Here is a 15,601-nt window from a genome sequence, read left to right as displayed (position 1 = left end):
ATAGCTGACATACAAATGCACATGAAGAAAAGAATAAATATCTTTTAAAAAAATTGTTAATACAGGGCTGGAGAGATGGCTCAGCAGTTAAGAGCACTGGCTGCTCATCCAGAGGTCCTGAGTTCAGCTCCCAGCAACCACATGGTGGCTCACAACCATCCGTAATGAGATCTGGTACCCTCTTCTGGTGTGCAGACATACATGGAGGTAGAACTCTGTATGCATAATAAATAAGTAATTCTTTAAAAAGTATTCTATGAAAAATGATTGTTAGTAAATTACCCGCCACAGAAGCTGAATGTTACTCTTAAAAATAACATGTTGTGGCCAGGAGGTGGTGGTGCACACCTTTGATCCCAGTGCCTAGGAGGCAGAGGCAGGCGGATCTCTGAATTTGAGGCCAGCCTGGTCTATAGAGCAAGTACCAGGACACGTTCCAAAGCTACACAAAGAAATCCTGTCTGGAAAAACCAAAAAAGAAAAAAAAGAAAAAAAAGCATGTTCATTCTTCTGATAGACCATTTGATTTTATTTATTTATTGTGTATACAGTCTTCTGCCTGCATGCCAGCAGAGAGCAGGCACCAGATCTAGTTGGTGGATGTGAGCCACCATGTGGTTGCTGGGAATTGAACTCAGGACCTCTGGAAGAGCAGCCAGTGCTCTTAACCGCTGAGCCATCTCTCCAGCCTGCTTGGAATGTTTTTATTTGCAGTAAAGCATTCATTTATAATTTCTTCCTGTTCATAGTAAATAATCACATATTTTTTTAAATTGCTAAAGTGCTAAGTTGTGTATTGAATTATATTTTTGTCAAATCAGCAAGTTTGTGATTCATTCTTATTTGGTAAGTGATTCATTATCTATATAGTTTGTATGAGTACAGGTGTGTTATATAAACTACTGGCATCACTTGTTTAATCTTCAGAGCCAGGGGAGACCTTTGGCATTTTAGCCTCTTCATTTTATGGGTCAGGAGTCCAATCCAGCAATGCACTGAAAAATTTCAATTTCAATAAATAAATAAATAAAAATTCTATACTGTGTTCAAAGATACATTTTTTTCCTTATAGGAAAAGTGCTACAGTGTTGGAATAGATGTTGCAATCAAGAACTCATGTCTGAAGCTCTCATAAAAAATATTAAGTATTTTACTACAGTAGAATGCTAATATTTTAACCCAGTGATACATAAAGCAGTCTCTTTCTTTTGTTTTCCATTTTGCTAAATAGTACTAGGGGACATAACACAAATTTTTATCAGTATTTTGTTGGGTATTCAAAGTCCTATTTTGGGGGCTGGAGAGATGGTTCAGAGGTTAAGAGCACTGACTGCTCTTCCAGAGGTCCTGATTCAATTCCCAGCAACCAACTACATGGTGGCTCACAACCATCCGTTATGATATCTGGTGCCCTCTTCTGGTGTGCAGATGATATACATGGAAGCAGAATGTTGTATACATGATAAAAAAAAAAAAAGTCCTATTTTGTGTCTTATGATGGAGAATATTCTTTTTTTGTATGCATGTATATATTTAGGGTCTCTTCTCTATATCCTAGCTGCACTAGAACTCACTGTGTAGACCAGGCTGGCTTTGCACTCAAGAGATCTTCCTGCCTGTGTCCCAAGTGCTGGCTGGGATCATTGGCGCTCAGCACCATGCCTGGGCCGAGAAAATACTCACTTTTAAAAGTATGAAGCAGAACTGTATTATGACTGATCACATTGTTTAACTTATGGCAAAAAACTTTCAGTAGTTTAAATTTAGGAGGAAGGTATTAAAAAGATGGGAAAATGTCAGAGTCAGACAGCTATCTTTTTCTTTCTTTTTTTTGTTATCTTCTTTTTTAGAATGTGTAAGAAATTAGTGTTTTACCTGTTTCCAGACATGCCCACTTCATCCTGACCATAGACCTGTAAACAATACATGCCTGTATTCATCTGGCTTGAACATGCAGACAGTTGGTGTGCTTGAATTAGGAAGGAAATAGAGAAAATTCTTTTTCTTTTTCCCCGTGGTGCTTAAAATTAATTAATTTGGTAGATGAGGAAGGGAAAACAAATTAAACATCAAGTAAATTATGTGGCATGTATAAATAATAGAAGGTGTTATGTGGTGTGCAGAAAAGCAAATATGAGAGCAGAGCCCACAATTTTGTCAGCAGAAGACATAACAGAGAGGACATAGGAGGAGTTGTCCCTGCAAGTGCTTTGTGGGTAGAGTTGGAATAGTCTCTCAGGTACAAGCGTGCTCGGAATGTTAGAAACTACTAGGAAGGCGTGTCTCTGGGGAGTGAATGAGTTTTTGGGCAACAGGTTGTCTAGGGGAAGTTCAGAATGGGCACCGGTGTGGGACCTTCTGTAGTCCTACTAGGAGGCAGGGCCTCAAGAACAGTTTTCTCTAGCAAAAGTAGAGGTGACATACAAACTTTTTTGCCACTTTGTCACTGGCTACATTCTCCTAGTAGAACTGTTAACTAGGTGCTAACCCCAAATTTCTTGGAGCTAGAATATGACTATCTCATTTTGATCCAAGAAGCATGGTAATGGTGGGAAAGTTAATGGGAAGAAACAAAACTATGACTGCATTGTCTTTTCTGCTGGCCATACAACTCAAAAGATGCCTGCCTCATGGCTGAAGTGGGGTACACAGGATTGAAATGCTGCAATGAACGCTGTGCTACCCAGAGACCGTGGCTGAGTTATCTTTATTCCCTTTTTCCAGTCTAGACTGACTGACCCCCCCCTTTTGTTTCTGTAAGGACATAAAGACCACTCATTTTTAGTGTAATGAAGAATGAGGTCTTAAAAGGAAATAAGTCAGTCACCAAGGGGAGCGTCTTGGGAATGTCCATTGTATTTTAGTGGGCCATAGAAGTTTAATTAAGACAGTGGGAATGGAATGTGCATAAAGCAGATCAGTATAAACCTATAAGAACTTAATAGTTGAGGTGGCCTAGGGAGTAGGGGTTAAAAGAAAATGACTTCTGGTTTTATCAGCCAACAGTGGGAAAAGTTGGGATTTGATAATGGTTTTAAATTTCAAGGACTGCCATGACAGAGTGGCATAGGCTGTCTTAACTGAGCACAGTCCTATAGGGCAAAAGCTTTGAATTGAAGTGTTGACAGGTGTCCTGAGGGATTAAGAATGCTTTCTTCTATGTGTGTTAACGTTGCCTTTCTTCTGCACAAATGTGTCTTTTAATCTCTTACCAGAACAGTCATACTGCATAGGTCCAACCCTGACAACTACCCTGTGAGGTAACCACCTCTTCAGATATAGTCATCTGAGAAGTTTTTCTGGTGGGAGGGATGGGGGCATACATGCTCAGTTCTTGAAGGCTCAGAAGTCAATGAAGGATTTCCTCTAGTTATTTGTTTCGAGACAGGGTTTCTCTGTGTAGCCCCAGCTGTCTGAGAACTTTCTGTAGAGCAGGCTGGCCTTGAACTCACAGAGATCCACCTGCCTCTGCCTCCTAAGTGCTGGGATTAAAGGCATGTGCCACCACTGTCGGGCTGCATTTCCTCTACTTTTATTATTTTCTAACCTCAGTATTTTAGCCTTTTATTTCTCTGACCTTCCTTGACTTCTACCTAATGGTGTGTTCTGTAAAGATGGAAATAGATTAGTAAAGTACAACTTGAACCTAGTGAAATGTACATTTTTGGTGTACCGTTCTGTTGGAATATGTTTTGAAATGGAAGATTTGGAGACACCATGCCTTTAAAAATGTTGTCGGTAGTCACTGAATATTGAACACCTACTGTGTACTTTAGACCTTTGCTAACTAGGTAAATAAATTTCATTTCTTCCTTCCTCAGACATTGCAAGAGACATTGTATTGAGTGGAACATTTTGAAGGTTGTCATACCTAGTCTGCTTCCGAAATGTCCCTTACAGGACAATGTGCGTGATGGGAGGGTGTGGAATCCTTAGCAGGCGGGGCCTCCCTGGAGGGGAGTGGGCTATGGAGCAGTGGGCCTGGAGGATCAGCTTTTGGGGTCTGAGCTCCCTGCTTCCCCACACTCTGAGTCTCACTGTAGCTATTGAGTAAGAGCCCTGCCCTGCCGGCTACACTTCCCTGGCACTTTGGGCTCACTGCTGTCTTCAGTCTCCCACATTTCTTCTGTCAGCTGTTCTGCCACTTTGAGAGCAGTGGTACAAAGGATGCTGATACAGAGGAATGGTTCTCAGAGTTTACTCAGAATACTTTGTACTCTTCTTGGTTCTTTGTCTGTTTGGAGACTGGGTCCTTATTTGTCCTTGAACTTCCTTCGTCTCTTAGGCTGGCTTCATACCTGTAGTCCCATGTCAGTGTCTGAAGTGCTGGAGTCAGATCTAGAACCCAAGCACTTGAGTTTCTGTGGGTTGCACATGTATTTACCCTATTAGAAAGGAAGCCCAGTCTTGTAAAATTGTGTTCTCTGTGTGTGGGTTTGAGTATGTAGTCCGAGGACAGTTTAGAGTGGTTGGTTCTTTACTTCTACCATGTGGGTTTCTGGTGTAACTCAGGAGTCAGGCTTGATGGCAGGTGCTCTTACCTGCTCAGCTGTCTCACTAGCCTTGATTTAAAAAACAAACAACAACAACAAAAAAAACAACCTTTAAAAGTAATGATGGAGCTGGAGAGAAGGCTCAGCTGTTGGGAGCATTTATTGATTTATTGTTCTGGTATAGGACCTGGATGTAATTCCCAGCACACACATAGTGGCTCACAACTGCCTGTAACTCCAGTTGTAGGGAATCCAGTGCCCTCTTCTCAGCTAAAATAAGTACAATTTAAAAGTGCATGCTAACAAAATAACTTTATGATAAATATAATTTCCTAGGGTGAAAATCTTGACTGTATTCCAGTATTATTTTAAATCTTTAAAGATGTTTATGTCACTGTTTACATGTTTTGGTTAAGTGAAAACTTGGGATTGAAAAGGGAGGAGTATTTTCAGATAGTTTTGTCTTTTACTATGTCAAAGCTTAACAAGTGATAATGTATCTGAGGATTTTGTTTTTAAATTAAAAGATTTAAGGCAGCTGTTAAAATGTTTGGCCTAAGGTGGGGGAGAAGGAATGGGGATGGGGGGAGGGAGAAGGAGAGGGAAAGTATATGTGAAAATATTAATAATTTAATAAAAATAGAAAAAAAAATGTTTGGCCTAGCGCTGGAGAGACAGCTCAGCGATTAAGAGCACTTGTTGTTCTTGCAGAGGACCCAGTTCATTTCCCAGCACCCACATGGTGATGCACAACAGCCCATAACTCCAGCACCCACACGGTGATACACAACAGTCCATAACTCCAGTTCCCACACGGTGATACACCACAGTCCATAACTCCAGTTCCCACACGTGATAACACCACAGTCCATAACTCCAGCACCCACACGGTGATACACAACAGTCCATAACTGCAATTCAAGGGAAATGTAGCAAAACACCCATAAACATAAAATTAGTAAATCTGTAATTTTTTTTTTAAAGAATCTATTGGTCTGATGGTTTTGGATGTTTCCATGTGTTGTAAAATGTATATGGGCAGTTGATTTTTGACAAAAAAGCAATTCCATAGAGAAAAGTAGAGTTTTTTTTTTTTTTTTTTCTTATAGTGCTGGAAATATCCACAGAAAAATGAACTTGAAGCCATGACCTTTTCAGTAAACCAAGATTAAGTCAAAAGAATGTTAGACCCAGTTGAAAAGTAGGAGGCTTTTCTTTGTTGTTTGTTTGTTTGTTTTGTTCTGTTTTGTGGTCTTGGGCTAGGTTGAAACTTCTGGAAGCTTCATGCCCCAAATAAGGATATTGGATGGCTTTGGTAGATTTTCATAAAGGCACTGAATAACCATATACTTCAGGCAGTTCTGTCCCTAGGTATATACCCAGTAGAATTCACAGTAGGTGTTTACTCCTACTGTTGTTACCATTTCATAGATAAATGTGTCCTGTGTATGAATGGGCACTGTTCACTAGCACTTGGAAACAAGGGGCACCTGGAATGGACTTCATGAACATTATGCTAAGTGAAGAAAGCCAGTTGCAGGAGACCGCATCTTATGTGATCCAGTTTGTATGGAATGTCTGTAGTAGACAAATCTCTATAGAGAAGTAGATTGGTGGTTGCTTGAAAGTGGGGAGGCCTGGTGGAACTGCTTTTAGTTACAAGGTTTCTTCTTGGGATGATGATGATGTTGTAAAAGCAGTGATCATGGTGTACAGCTGTAAATAGCTCAACTGTTGACTTGTCTCGAGACAGGGTTTCTCTGTGTAGCTTTGGAGCCTATCCTGGCACTCGCTCTGGAGACCAGGCTGGCCTCAAACTCACAGAGATCCACCTGCCTCTGCCTCCTGAGTGCTGGGATTAAAGGTGTGCGCCACCAAGCCCTGCTACTTGCACGCTTTTCCTTAACTTCATGGCATATGAAGTACATTACACTTTAAAAAGTTACATTGTATTTGTGACATTCTAACTAGGGTGACTAAAGTGAGTTGGTGAAATGACCAAGCCAAATGTGTGCCTGTGTGAGGTCTGAAGTGGGTCAGGTCTTTATCAGTAGGACTGTGGGAAAGTGATGATTAAATCCACTGACAATGTAGCAGGAGTAAGAAAGCATCATTCCCCCTTAAATGTCCACTAGCACAGTGTACTGACAAAGCTGGACTGGAAGCAGAAAGGGTGGTGGAGGAGCTTAAGCATTGAAGAGAGAGTGGTAACTTGAGGCTGAGTGTGGCTTACAATCACCCTTAACTCCAGTTGCAGGCACAAACATCCATGCAGGCAAAGCATGCATAAATATAAACAAAATCTTAGAAAAACCCACAATGACAGAATAGAAAATTAGTTTTGCTTTCTCCTATGATCCAATTAAGAATGTGTGTCAAGGCCTACAATTAAATTTTTTTGTTCTCTGGAAGGAGGGGAAATTGCATATGGGATGTATTGAAAACAAGTTTTTGTTTTCTTTTATCATGTCTCCATAATATTAATGGAAATGTGGTTGTTTTAATCGTTTTGTAGAATATAATTTAAAAATTTTTTAAAAATTTAAAAAACTGTCTAAAGACAGTATTATTATATACTGTATTATAATTGGTATGTAGGAAATTTCCTGGTGTGTTCTTGTCCACATAGTAGCCAATTATAAGTTGACTATCTGCCCGAGGATAAATGGAGCTAGTGGAAAGGCACTTACTTGGGTAAAAGTTTTATTTTTAGCAACAAAGAATGATGGTTACCTATCGCATTAGAAGTTTTATACTTCATTATATAACTGTTAAAAGGGTTCTTAATTGCTGGTGGGAAACAGTGATGTTTTAGAATCCCTTTAGTGTTTTTTCCTACTTGAGACCTTGCCTGTCTCTGTTTTTATACAATAAAAGTCACTTAAGGGAACAAATGGGTAGATTCAATTCTGGTGTGTGTGTCTGTGTGTGTGTCTCTGTGTGTCTGTCTGTCTGTGTCCTGTGTGTGTATCAGTGTCTCGTGGTGAGGATTGGCCTAGAACCACTTGCTTGTCCTCCTGAGGAACCTGTGTCTAGGTTGAGTCACCATCTAGTCTTCTGCGTTGTTTATGTTGCCCACCCATTCCTCCTTTAGTACCAAGTTATCAGAATTAATCAGATCAGCTGTGATACTATCCAGACACTCACGTGCAAAGATCTCTCGCTTTGCTTAATCATTAGTGATGCTTGTTAGTCTGCTACGACTTATTATAATTACCTGCTTGCTTATCTTCTGTGTGTGTTTGAGTGCACCTACATTTATATTTGAGCATGTAAGAAAGGTATAGTACATTTGGATTTGGCATTGTTCTTAGTTTCAAGCACTCACTGTTCTTGGTATTTGATTCCTGAGAGTTTTGTTTGTGAACATTGTTTACTCCACCTCCTTTCTCTCCCAATGCTCTGTTGACAAAAAAAATGTTACATACTTTGTTATAGTCACTAAGGTCTTTTAAGTATTTTCTCGCTGTTGAGATTGAGAAGTTTCTATTGTCGAATCTTAAATTTACCATTTTTTTCCAGTAAATGTTTTTTGCTTGTTTTATTAAAAAAATTTACCCAGGGTTCTTTATCTTCTGTGTCTCTGAAAACTTGGTCTTTTATACTTGGTCTTTTATATCTTTCAGATGTGCTTGTCGTTGCTCACAGAGTCATTTTAATGATGGCTGTGACCTTACCATCTATTGGTTGTGGTTTTCATTCAGGCTGTGCTTTTCCTTAGGCTTGATATGAGTGATTTTTCCATTGTTTTGTGTGTGTGTGTGTGTGTGTGTGTGTGTGTGTGTGTGTGTGTGTGTGTTTTTGTTTTAAACAGGTCGGGTTTTTTTTTTTTTTTTTTTTTTTTTTTTTGATGTGCAGGTAGAAGAGGCACCCTGCGCCTCATTACTTACTACCAGCGAAAATTGAAAGTCCCCCCCCTCCTCTGACTCCCTTTGATGTCAGTAGTTGGTGTTTTGTTACTGCTGTTTAGGATTTCCCCATTCCTGAACTGCCCTTCCTGTTGGCCACAGAGTGTGAGGAAAGTGGCTCTATATTTGTGGAAGTTGTAGTCACAATAAGCTTTTTTTTTTTAATCATTTTGATGGGTTGTATACTTGGTAAGTTAGGTGGTTGATGTCTTGTGGGCTTTCTTTGGCAGAGGGAGGGTTAGGGTCACATTCTTTGCATGTGACATTTGGGTGCAGTGGTATAAGTTGAATTAGATTGTTGACTTTTAGGAATGTTGAGGCAAATACTATTTAAAATGTTTTCTCTTTCTTCCCCTGATGTAACTATTGCCAGTACAGTGTTTATCATGCTAAAGAAAAAAGAAAAAAAGGGTCAGTGAGATGAGAAAATTAATGTGAATTTTCCTATTTCCTTATGTGCATTAAGATTAGCCACATACTAGAGCCCTCTTGCAGCCTTTGTCCTATAAATTTTTAAATGACCACAAATATTATTGATATTAATCCTGCCTTTTTATTGTTTGTATTAACAGATAGTAATTATGCACAGGATTTCTTTGCATTTCCTTTGTCTTAGACTATAGTCTATTAGGGATGTATGAGTATATTGTTGGCTTTAATTTTTTTTATTAAGATTTACTGATTTTTATTTTGGTGTATGTGTGTGTGCCTGCTTGTATAAATGTGCACCTATGTGTGCCAGTACCCACATAAGTGTCAGATGCCCTGGAACTGGAGTTAAAAGTTGTGAGCTGTTTGGTGTGAGTACTGGTAACCAAACCCAGGTCCTTTACAAGAGTAGCAAATGCTGAGCCATCTCTCCAGCCCTTGCTGGTTTGTCTTTTTTTTTTTTTTTTTTTTTTTTAAGCCATATGTGTTTATTAGCGTGTGTATCTGTGAACATGGTTGTGGCACACAGTGTGTGTGGAGGTCAGGGGACAGCTTTGTGGAGTCTGTTCTCTCTCTCTCATGTTTACATGAGTACATCCGGCTTATATAACAAGTACTTTACCTGCTGAGCCTTCTCACCAGCTCCATAGTGCTGTCTTAAAGTGTCTTTGTTTCTTTTTTGTGGGTAGTCATGACATATGCTTGGGTTTATTAATTTGTGTTCTCATTTAGGAGTTGCTTATTTCCCATTTTGATATAACTTTGTTGTATAATTACAAAAACGATTTCCGTGGTTCTGAAACAAAATGCAGTTTGTAATTACCTTACTTTTTCTCCCATAGAATTAGCCTAAATGTAGGAGGCCCTTAATAACAATTTTATGTATGTTTATTTGGAAAGGATCATTGCCATTATCTGACACCCCCACCCCCAGCCAAAAAATGTATCAGAGCCATTATTAAAGAACAGTGGCTCTCAAACTTAATAAAACAAAAAAGCATGTGTGGTTCACACAAACAAGCAAGCAATGCATGTTCTGAGGTCAGAGGATAACTTTGAGGAGCTGATTGTTGTCTTCATTTAGCTGTACTGAAACAAGTTCTCATGTTTCTGCTGCTGTGCTGTGAACTCCAGGCTAGGTAGTTTGTGAGCTTCTAGGCAGTTCTCCTGTCTCCACCACTTACCTTGCTACACAGGTGCTGGGATTGCAGATGCAGGTGACTGCATGCAGCTTTTTACACGAGTTCAGAGGTCACACTTCGATTGTCAGACTTGTGTGAGTCATGCTGTTACCTGCTGACGTAGCTCCTTAGCCCCACCTGGCTCTCAAATTGTTGAGGTTTTAACAGAGTGTTTACACAGTTAAACATGTGGAAGAGCTTTGCTATGTTAAAAAATAAAATGGAACCAATTTTTTTTTTTTTTCCTTTCGAGACAGGGTTTTTCTGTGACTTTGGAGGCTGTCTAGCTCTTGTATACCAGGCTGGTCTTGAACTCACAGAGATCCACCTGCCTCTGCCTCCCAAGTGCTGGGATTAAAGGCATGTGCCACCTCTGGTTTATATTTACAGTTGTCTTTAATGTCTAGTTTAATAGAACAACAGCTGGATTTTTTTTTTAATCTGTGGTAACATCCAATATATTGTATCATGTGCCCTCTGCAAACACCACTGTAAGTTGGATGTGGTGTTTTATGCCTATAAGCCAAGCATTTGGAGACTGTCACAGGAGAGCGCTGAGTTTAAGGTCAGCCTGTCTTAAAAGAAAAAAGACGGGAAAGAACCCTCTAAAGACTGGCTCAGCAGTGAGTAAAAGAGGATTGCTAGATGGTAGTTCTGACCTCACTACCTCATTCATGCTTGTCCTTGTCTCTTGCTGATCACAGTGTACTGTAAGTTCCATGCTTGCTCTTTCCCAGTCACCATGTTCCTTCCTGGAGGGTGATTGATGTGGCAATTCCCCATTCATGGGAGCCTGGCTTTGTTACTGCTCTTGTTTTGGGATCATGTACCCATGGAGCATTGTCCGAGGAGGGTTGTTGATGCAGGATCCATATCTGGTACTGAGCCACCTGTATAACTTACACCATCCTGTCCCCTTGGTTTATCTACAGTAATGAATGTCAGTCAGTACTCAGTGTGGTGGTGATGTGTATACATTGGGCAGCATTCATCTCTTGCCTGGATAAATGGTACTTTTTTTTTTTTTTTTTTTTTTTTTTTTTGGTTTTTCGAGACAGGGTTTCTCTGTGTAGCTTTGGAGCCTATCCTGGCACTCGCTCTGGAGACCAGGCTGACCTCGAACTCACAGAGATCCACCTGCCTCTGCCTCCCGAGTGCTGGGATTAAAGGCGTGCACCACCAATGCCCGGCTGATAACTGGTACTTTTTTTTTTTAATATTTATTTAACTTTATTTTATGTACATTGGTGTAAGGATACAAGATCCCCTGGTACTGGAGTTACAGACAGGTGTGAGCTGCCATGTGGGTGCTGGGAATAGAACCTGGGTCCTCTGGAAGAGCAGCCACTGCTTTTAACCACTAAGCCATCTCTCCAGCCCCGATAACTGGTACTTTTAAAGCTAGTGGCTCTGGTACTTGTAGATAGCATAGTTCAGCTATAAGCACCCATGCATGGCCTTACCACCTTTACGTGTTGGTTGCACTTTCTGCTGTGGGAATGACTAACCTGGATCACAGGTGCTGGGGAATCTTGGTTCATTTTCACAGAGGGGCCTTGCTAAGCTACTAACTCTCTCAAAGGCAGGCAAGGGCATGCATATTACTACTAACTCCAAGCAGGAAAGGGCAGTGAGTACAACTTCATTAAACTCTGCCACAGAGACTGAGCTGTGAGATACCTCTTCTTGTGGGCAGGAGAGAGTGACTTTTTTTCCATATTGGTCAAGAGACTCATCTGGTTGCTTGGTAACCAGAGGGAGTAGTGGAATAACCAGTTAGGTTTTCCTGAGTGTTTGGTGTCCCTTGGCTTGGATAAGCAGGATTTTGTCACTCAAGAGAGTCTGTAATGATCCCAAGCAGCTAGGACTGGTGCACCACCATGCTCAGTTTGTGTGTCTTCTAATCCAAAGGGTATTCCAGACCCTCTAAGTTCCTTAATGAAACAAGGGTCAGAATTGCAGCTGTTTTCCATTGGGTGAGAAATTTCCTGTAAGAGAGGAAGTCAGAAGCAAATGTTATATATACCTTTGCCCGCTTTGAACATTGACAGTTGCTCTTGGGATTAATTGGAACTTGACCGTGAGAGATGGCTGGAAAGACTAAGTAGTAACAATAGTGAAATTTTCAGTATGTGGTACTGCAGAGAAGCTTTTAGGAGAAATGAGCAAGGGAGCACAAAAGATCTGTGGTTTTCCTCCATGCTGCTTGCTAGCTACAGCAGTGGGAGGGCAAGAGATGTGTGCCTAGAGCCCTTTGGTGCCAGGGTAGGGAATGCTGTCTACAGTTGCTGACTCTCAGTCCTGGGCAGGATCCTAGAGCTTCTGCTTTCTCTGGTAGCATCTGCCAGGCCTGAGGGGGCCTTCCTTGGGTCCTCATTGTGTTTGTGCACACACGTGTGCATCTGCTCTCCTGTTTCCAGTTTCCATCCTTGTATGTGAGACAAGGAAAGGGCATCTACTGTACATTCCTCTGCCGTTGCAGTCTTAAGTCCTCACACATGGCTTTAAAAAAATATATAATTACCTTTAAAATTAAGTTTCCTTTAATGTATATAGGTATTTTGCCTGCATGTCCCCTGCACATGCCGTGCCTGTAGAGGACGGACAGAAGAATACGTTAGGTCCCCGGAAACTGGAGTTACAGACAACTGTGAGCCACCAAGTGAATGCTAGAAATCAAGCCCGAGTCCTCGGGAAGAGCAGCTGGTGTGCCCTTAACCACTGAGCCATCTCTCCTGCTCCCTGAAACTATTGTTAGAAGTAATTTCATCTTAAAAGTAATTTTGAGATCGACATAGAAGGAGTGGGCTTCATTGATGAATTTTCATGTAGGTCATTATATTTTGATCTCATTTTTCCTTTCCTCTCAGATGTTTTTGTAATGTTTTATAACCCTTAGGACTGAATTTAGTCTTTTAAAAAAGTTACACTATTGGGACACTGATTCTGATTATTTGGTTGGTTGTTATAGGGCAGTGTGAGTGTAAATAAATTAAACTGTGTCTTTTATTTTCGGCTTTATTTACAGAACTAACTTTCTTCCTTTCCTTCCTTCCTTCCTTCCTTCCTTTTTTTTTTTTTTTTTTCCAAGATAGGGTTTCTCTGTATTGTTTTGGAGGTTGTCCTGGAACTCACTCTGTAGACCAGGCTGTCCTCAAACTCACAGAGATCCACCTGCCTCTGCCTCCCGTGTGCTGGGATTAAAGGTGGGTGCCATCAATGCCTGGCTTATTTACAGAACTTTCTAAGGAATGTGCTTAGATTCTGACAAACCCTTAAACACAGTTTCCTTCCAGTTTCCAGGTTCTCCATCCTGGTGATTGATGTGATGGATTTTACCTTTAGCACAGGTTCTCATTTGGTTGGTCTTTTTGTATAAAAGTCATAACCAAAGGTAATTCCATTTTTTCTCCTTTGTTATCAGACATATGTAGAGTGTGTCGGTCAGAAGGAACACCCGAGAAACCTCTTTATCATCCTTGTGTGTGTACTGGCAGTATTAAGTTTATCCATCAAGAATGGTAAGTGATTTGGAAAATTGTATGATTCTTAAATTCAGTTTTATCATCTCTATAATAAAAATGACCATCTCAGTGAGCTTAACCCATAATTCATTATTTTTAAAACTTTTGTTATAAAGATTTATTACTAAATATATAGTTTGACTAAGCAGTTACCCATAGTTAATATCAAATATGTAGTTTTGGTATATTGTGGATATGTTAATGATAGCCCCTTGTTTATTTCTAGTATTGAGAACTTGTTTGTGGGAAAAATTACGGTTTTCCCACATAATTATAGCTTATATTTATTATTCTGTGCCAAGGACTGTCTTCTGAACTTTATACATCTTAACTCATTTTACTCTTTGCAAGAAAAGTCTGAAACATTATTACATGGATGAAGAAATGGATCGTGGACAGGTTGAATGACTTGTTCTAAGCACATAATTTGCCAGGGGCAGAGCAGGAATTCTGGGCTGGTTACTAGCTGTGAGCTTTGTGAAGCCAGTATCAAAACTGATGTTGGATTATTTACTGGATTATTATTACTTAATATTCATTTAGCTCTGAAGAGTAAGACTTTTGGTTAATTCAATTTTTGATACAGTATATACTGGTTCATATTTATCGGTTAAGTTTTATACACGTATAAAAAGTTAAAATATTCCACATTTGAAATATTGAAAATTGTAAAAGTTCTATGACACAAAACTTTTAATAAAAGCATGAGTTTTCAATGAAACCTTAATATGGCTGTATTTTAAATATTGTGTTCATGAATGTCTTTGTAATTACAGCTTAGTTCAGTGGTTGAAACACAGTCGAAAAGAATACTGTGAGTTATGCAAGCACAGATTCGCTTTCACACCAAGTAAGTTCATTTGACAGTTTTTCACTACAGTTTTATTTCTGGCAACGAAAGGTGCTTAAAGAGTTTGAAAGCAATAATTTTCAACTTCATTGTCTTTAATAGTAATAGAAAAAAAAACTGTTCCATGTAGAAGGATATTTTAAAAATGATCATCTTTTAATTCAATGCACCCTTGCATGTTTTATTGGCTCTTTTTTCTTTGTGTTTTTGCTGAGTTGAGACAAGCTTAAACATACACAGAGGTATAGTGCTTGTGAAAACCCATCACTTACTGGTACTTGTGTTTCCACTCACGTGGCCTGTCTCTTTTTATCTGTGCTCTCATTTCTCACTACATTCTTTAATTTTTTTCTTTTAGGCTATCATTTTAAAAAGAAATTCTGTCAGTTTTAATGTGTCACCATTCATTCCTTCCTTTTAAGAAACAAGAGCTCTGTAAAAACAGTGATGCTTTGATTTCATCAGAATCTGTTGCTGTTCAGCTTGAACTCCCTTCTGAGTTAAAGCTGTGAGAGTGGAACAATAGCAGTAAAGAGCAAGTTCTAGAGCAATTTTTTCTTTTCTGAAACCAACAGTCTGTGTGTGTTTAAGTGTGTGTGTGTGTGGGTGGGTGGTATGTGTGCATGGGTATATGTGTATGTGCTCAAGATTGTGCCTGAGTGTGCCAGAGATGGATATAGCCCCCCCTTTTTTTTTTTCAGACAGAGATCCTCTGTGTAACAACAGCCCTGCTGCCCTTGAATTCACTATGTAGAACATGCCAGGCTCAAACTCAACAGAGAGAGGCCTGCTTCTGCCTCCTGCCTCCTGAATGCCAAGAGTAAAGGCGTACGCCATCACCCCTTCTCCCATATATATTGTTGAATCTCATTTGAATCCTGAACTCCTCACCTCAACAAGTCTAGCCAGCCAGATTGCCCTGGCATCTCCCGTCCCCACCCTTCAAGTACTGGAATTGTAGGCAGGCCATGGCTCCCGTGCCTACCCAGCATAGTGTGGATGTTGGAGATCCTAACACTAGTCTTCATGCTTGCATGCTGTCTCCCCAGCCCTGGGAAACACTCCCCCCCCAAACAGGGTTTCTCTGTATTGCTTTGGAGGTTGTCCTGGATCTCAATCTGTAGACCAGGCTGGCCTCGAACTCACAGAGATCGGCCTCCCTCTGCCTCTGGAGTGCTGGGATTAAAGGAGTGCGCCACCAATGCCCGGCAGAAAC

The 15,601-nt window shown here is 40.2% G+C and overlaps 1 protein-coding gene across 2 annotated transcripts in view; it reads left to right on the top strand.

The window, feature by feature from the left end:
* Window positions 1–15,601, top strand: part of Marchf6 (membrane associated ring-CH-type finger 6) — a 62,691-nt gene that overhangs the window by 4,194 nt on the left and 42,896 nt on the right. For both annotated transcript variants that reach the window (XM_027400075.2, XM_027400074.2), the window contains exons 2-3: window positions 13,436–13,532; window positions 14,312–14,385. In XM_027400075.2, coding sequence (XP_027255876.1) covers window positions 13,436–13,532; window positions 14,312–14,385 — 171 coding nt within the window. The remainder of the gene's footprint in view (window positions 1–13,435; window positions 13,533–14,311; window positions 14,386–15,601) is intronic.

This window comes from Cricetulus griseus, chromosome 2, assembly GCF_003668045.3.
Source record: "Cricetulus griseus strain 17A/GY chromosome 2, alternate assembly CriGri-PICRH-1.0, whole genome shotgun sequence".
Classification (NCBI taxonomy): domain Eukaryota; kingdom Metazoa; phylum Chordata; class Mammalia; order Rodentia; family Cricetidae; genus Cricetulus; species Cricetulus griseus.
This window is presented reverse-complemented; position numbering and strand designations above follow the sequence as displayed.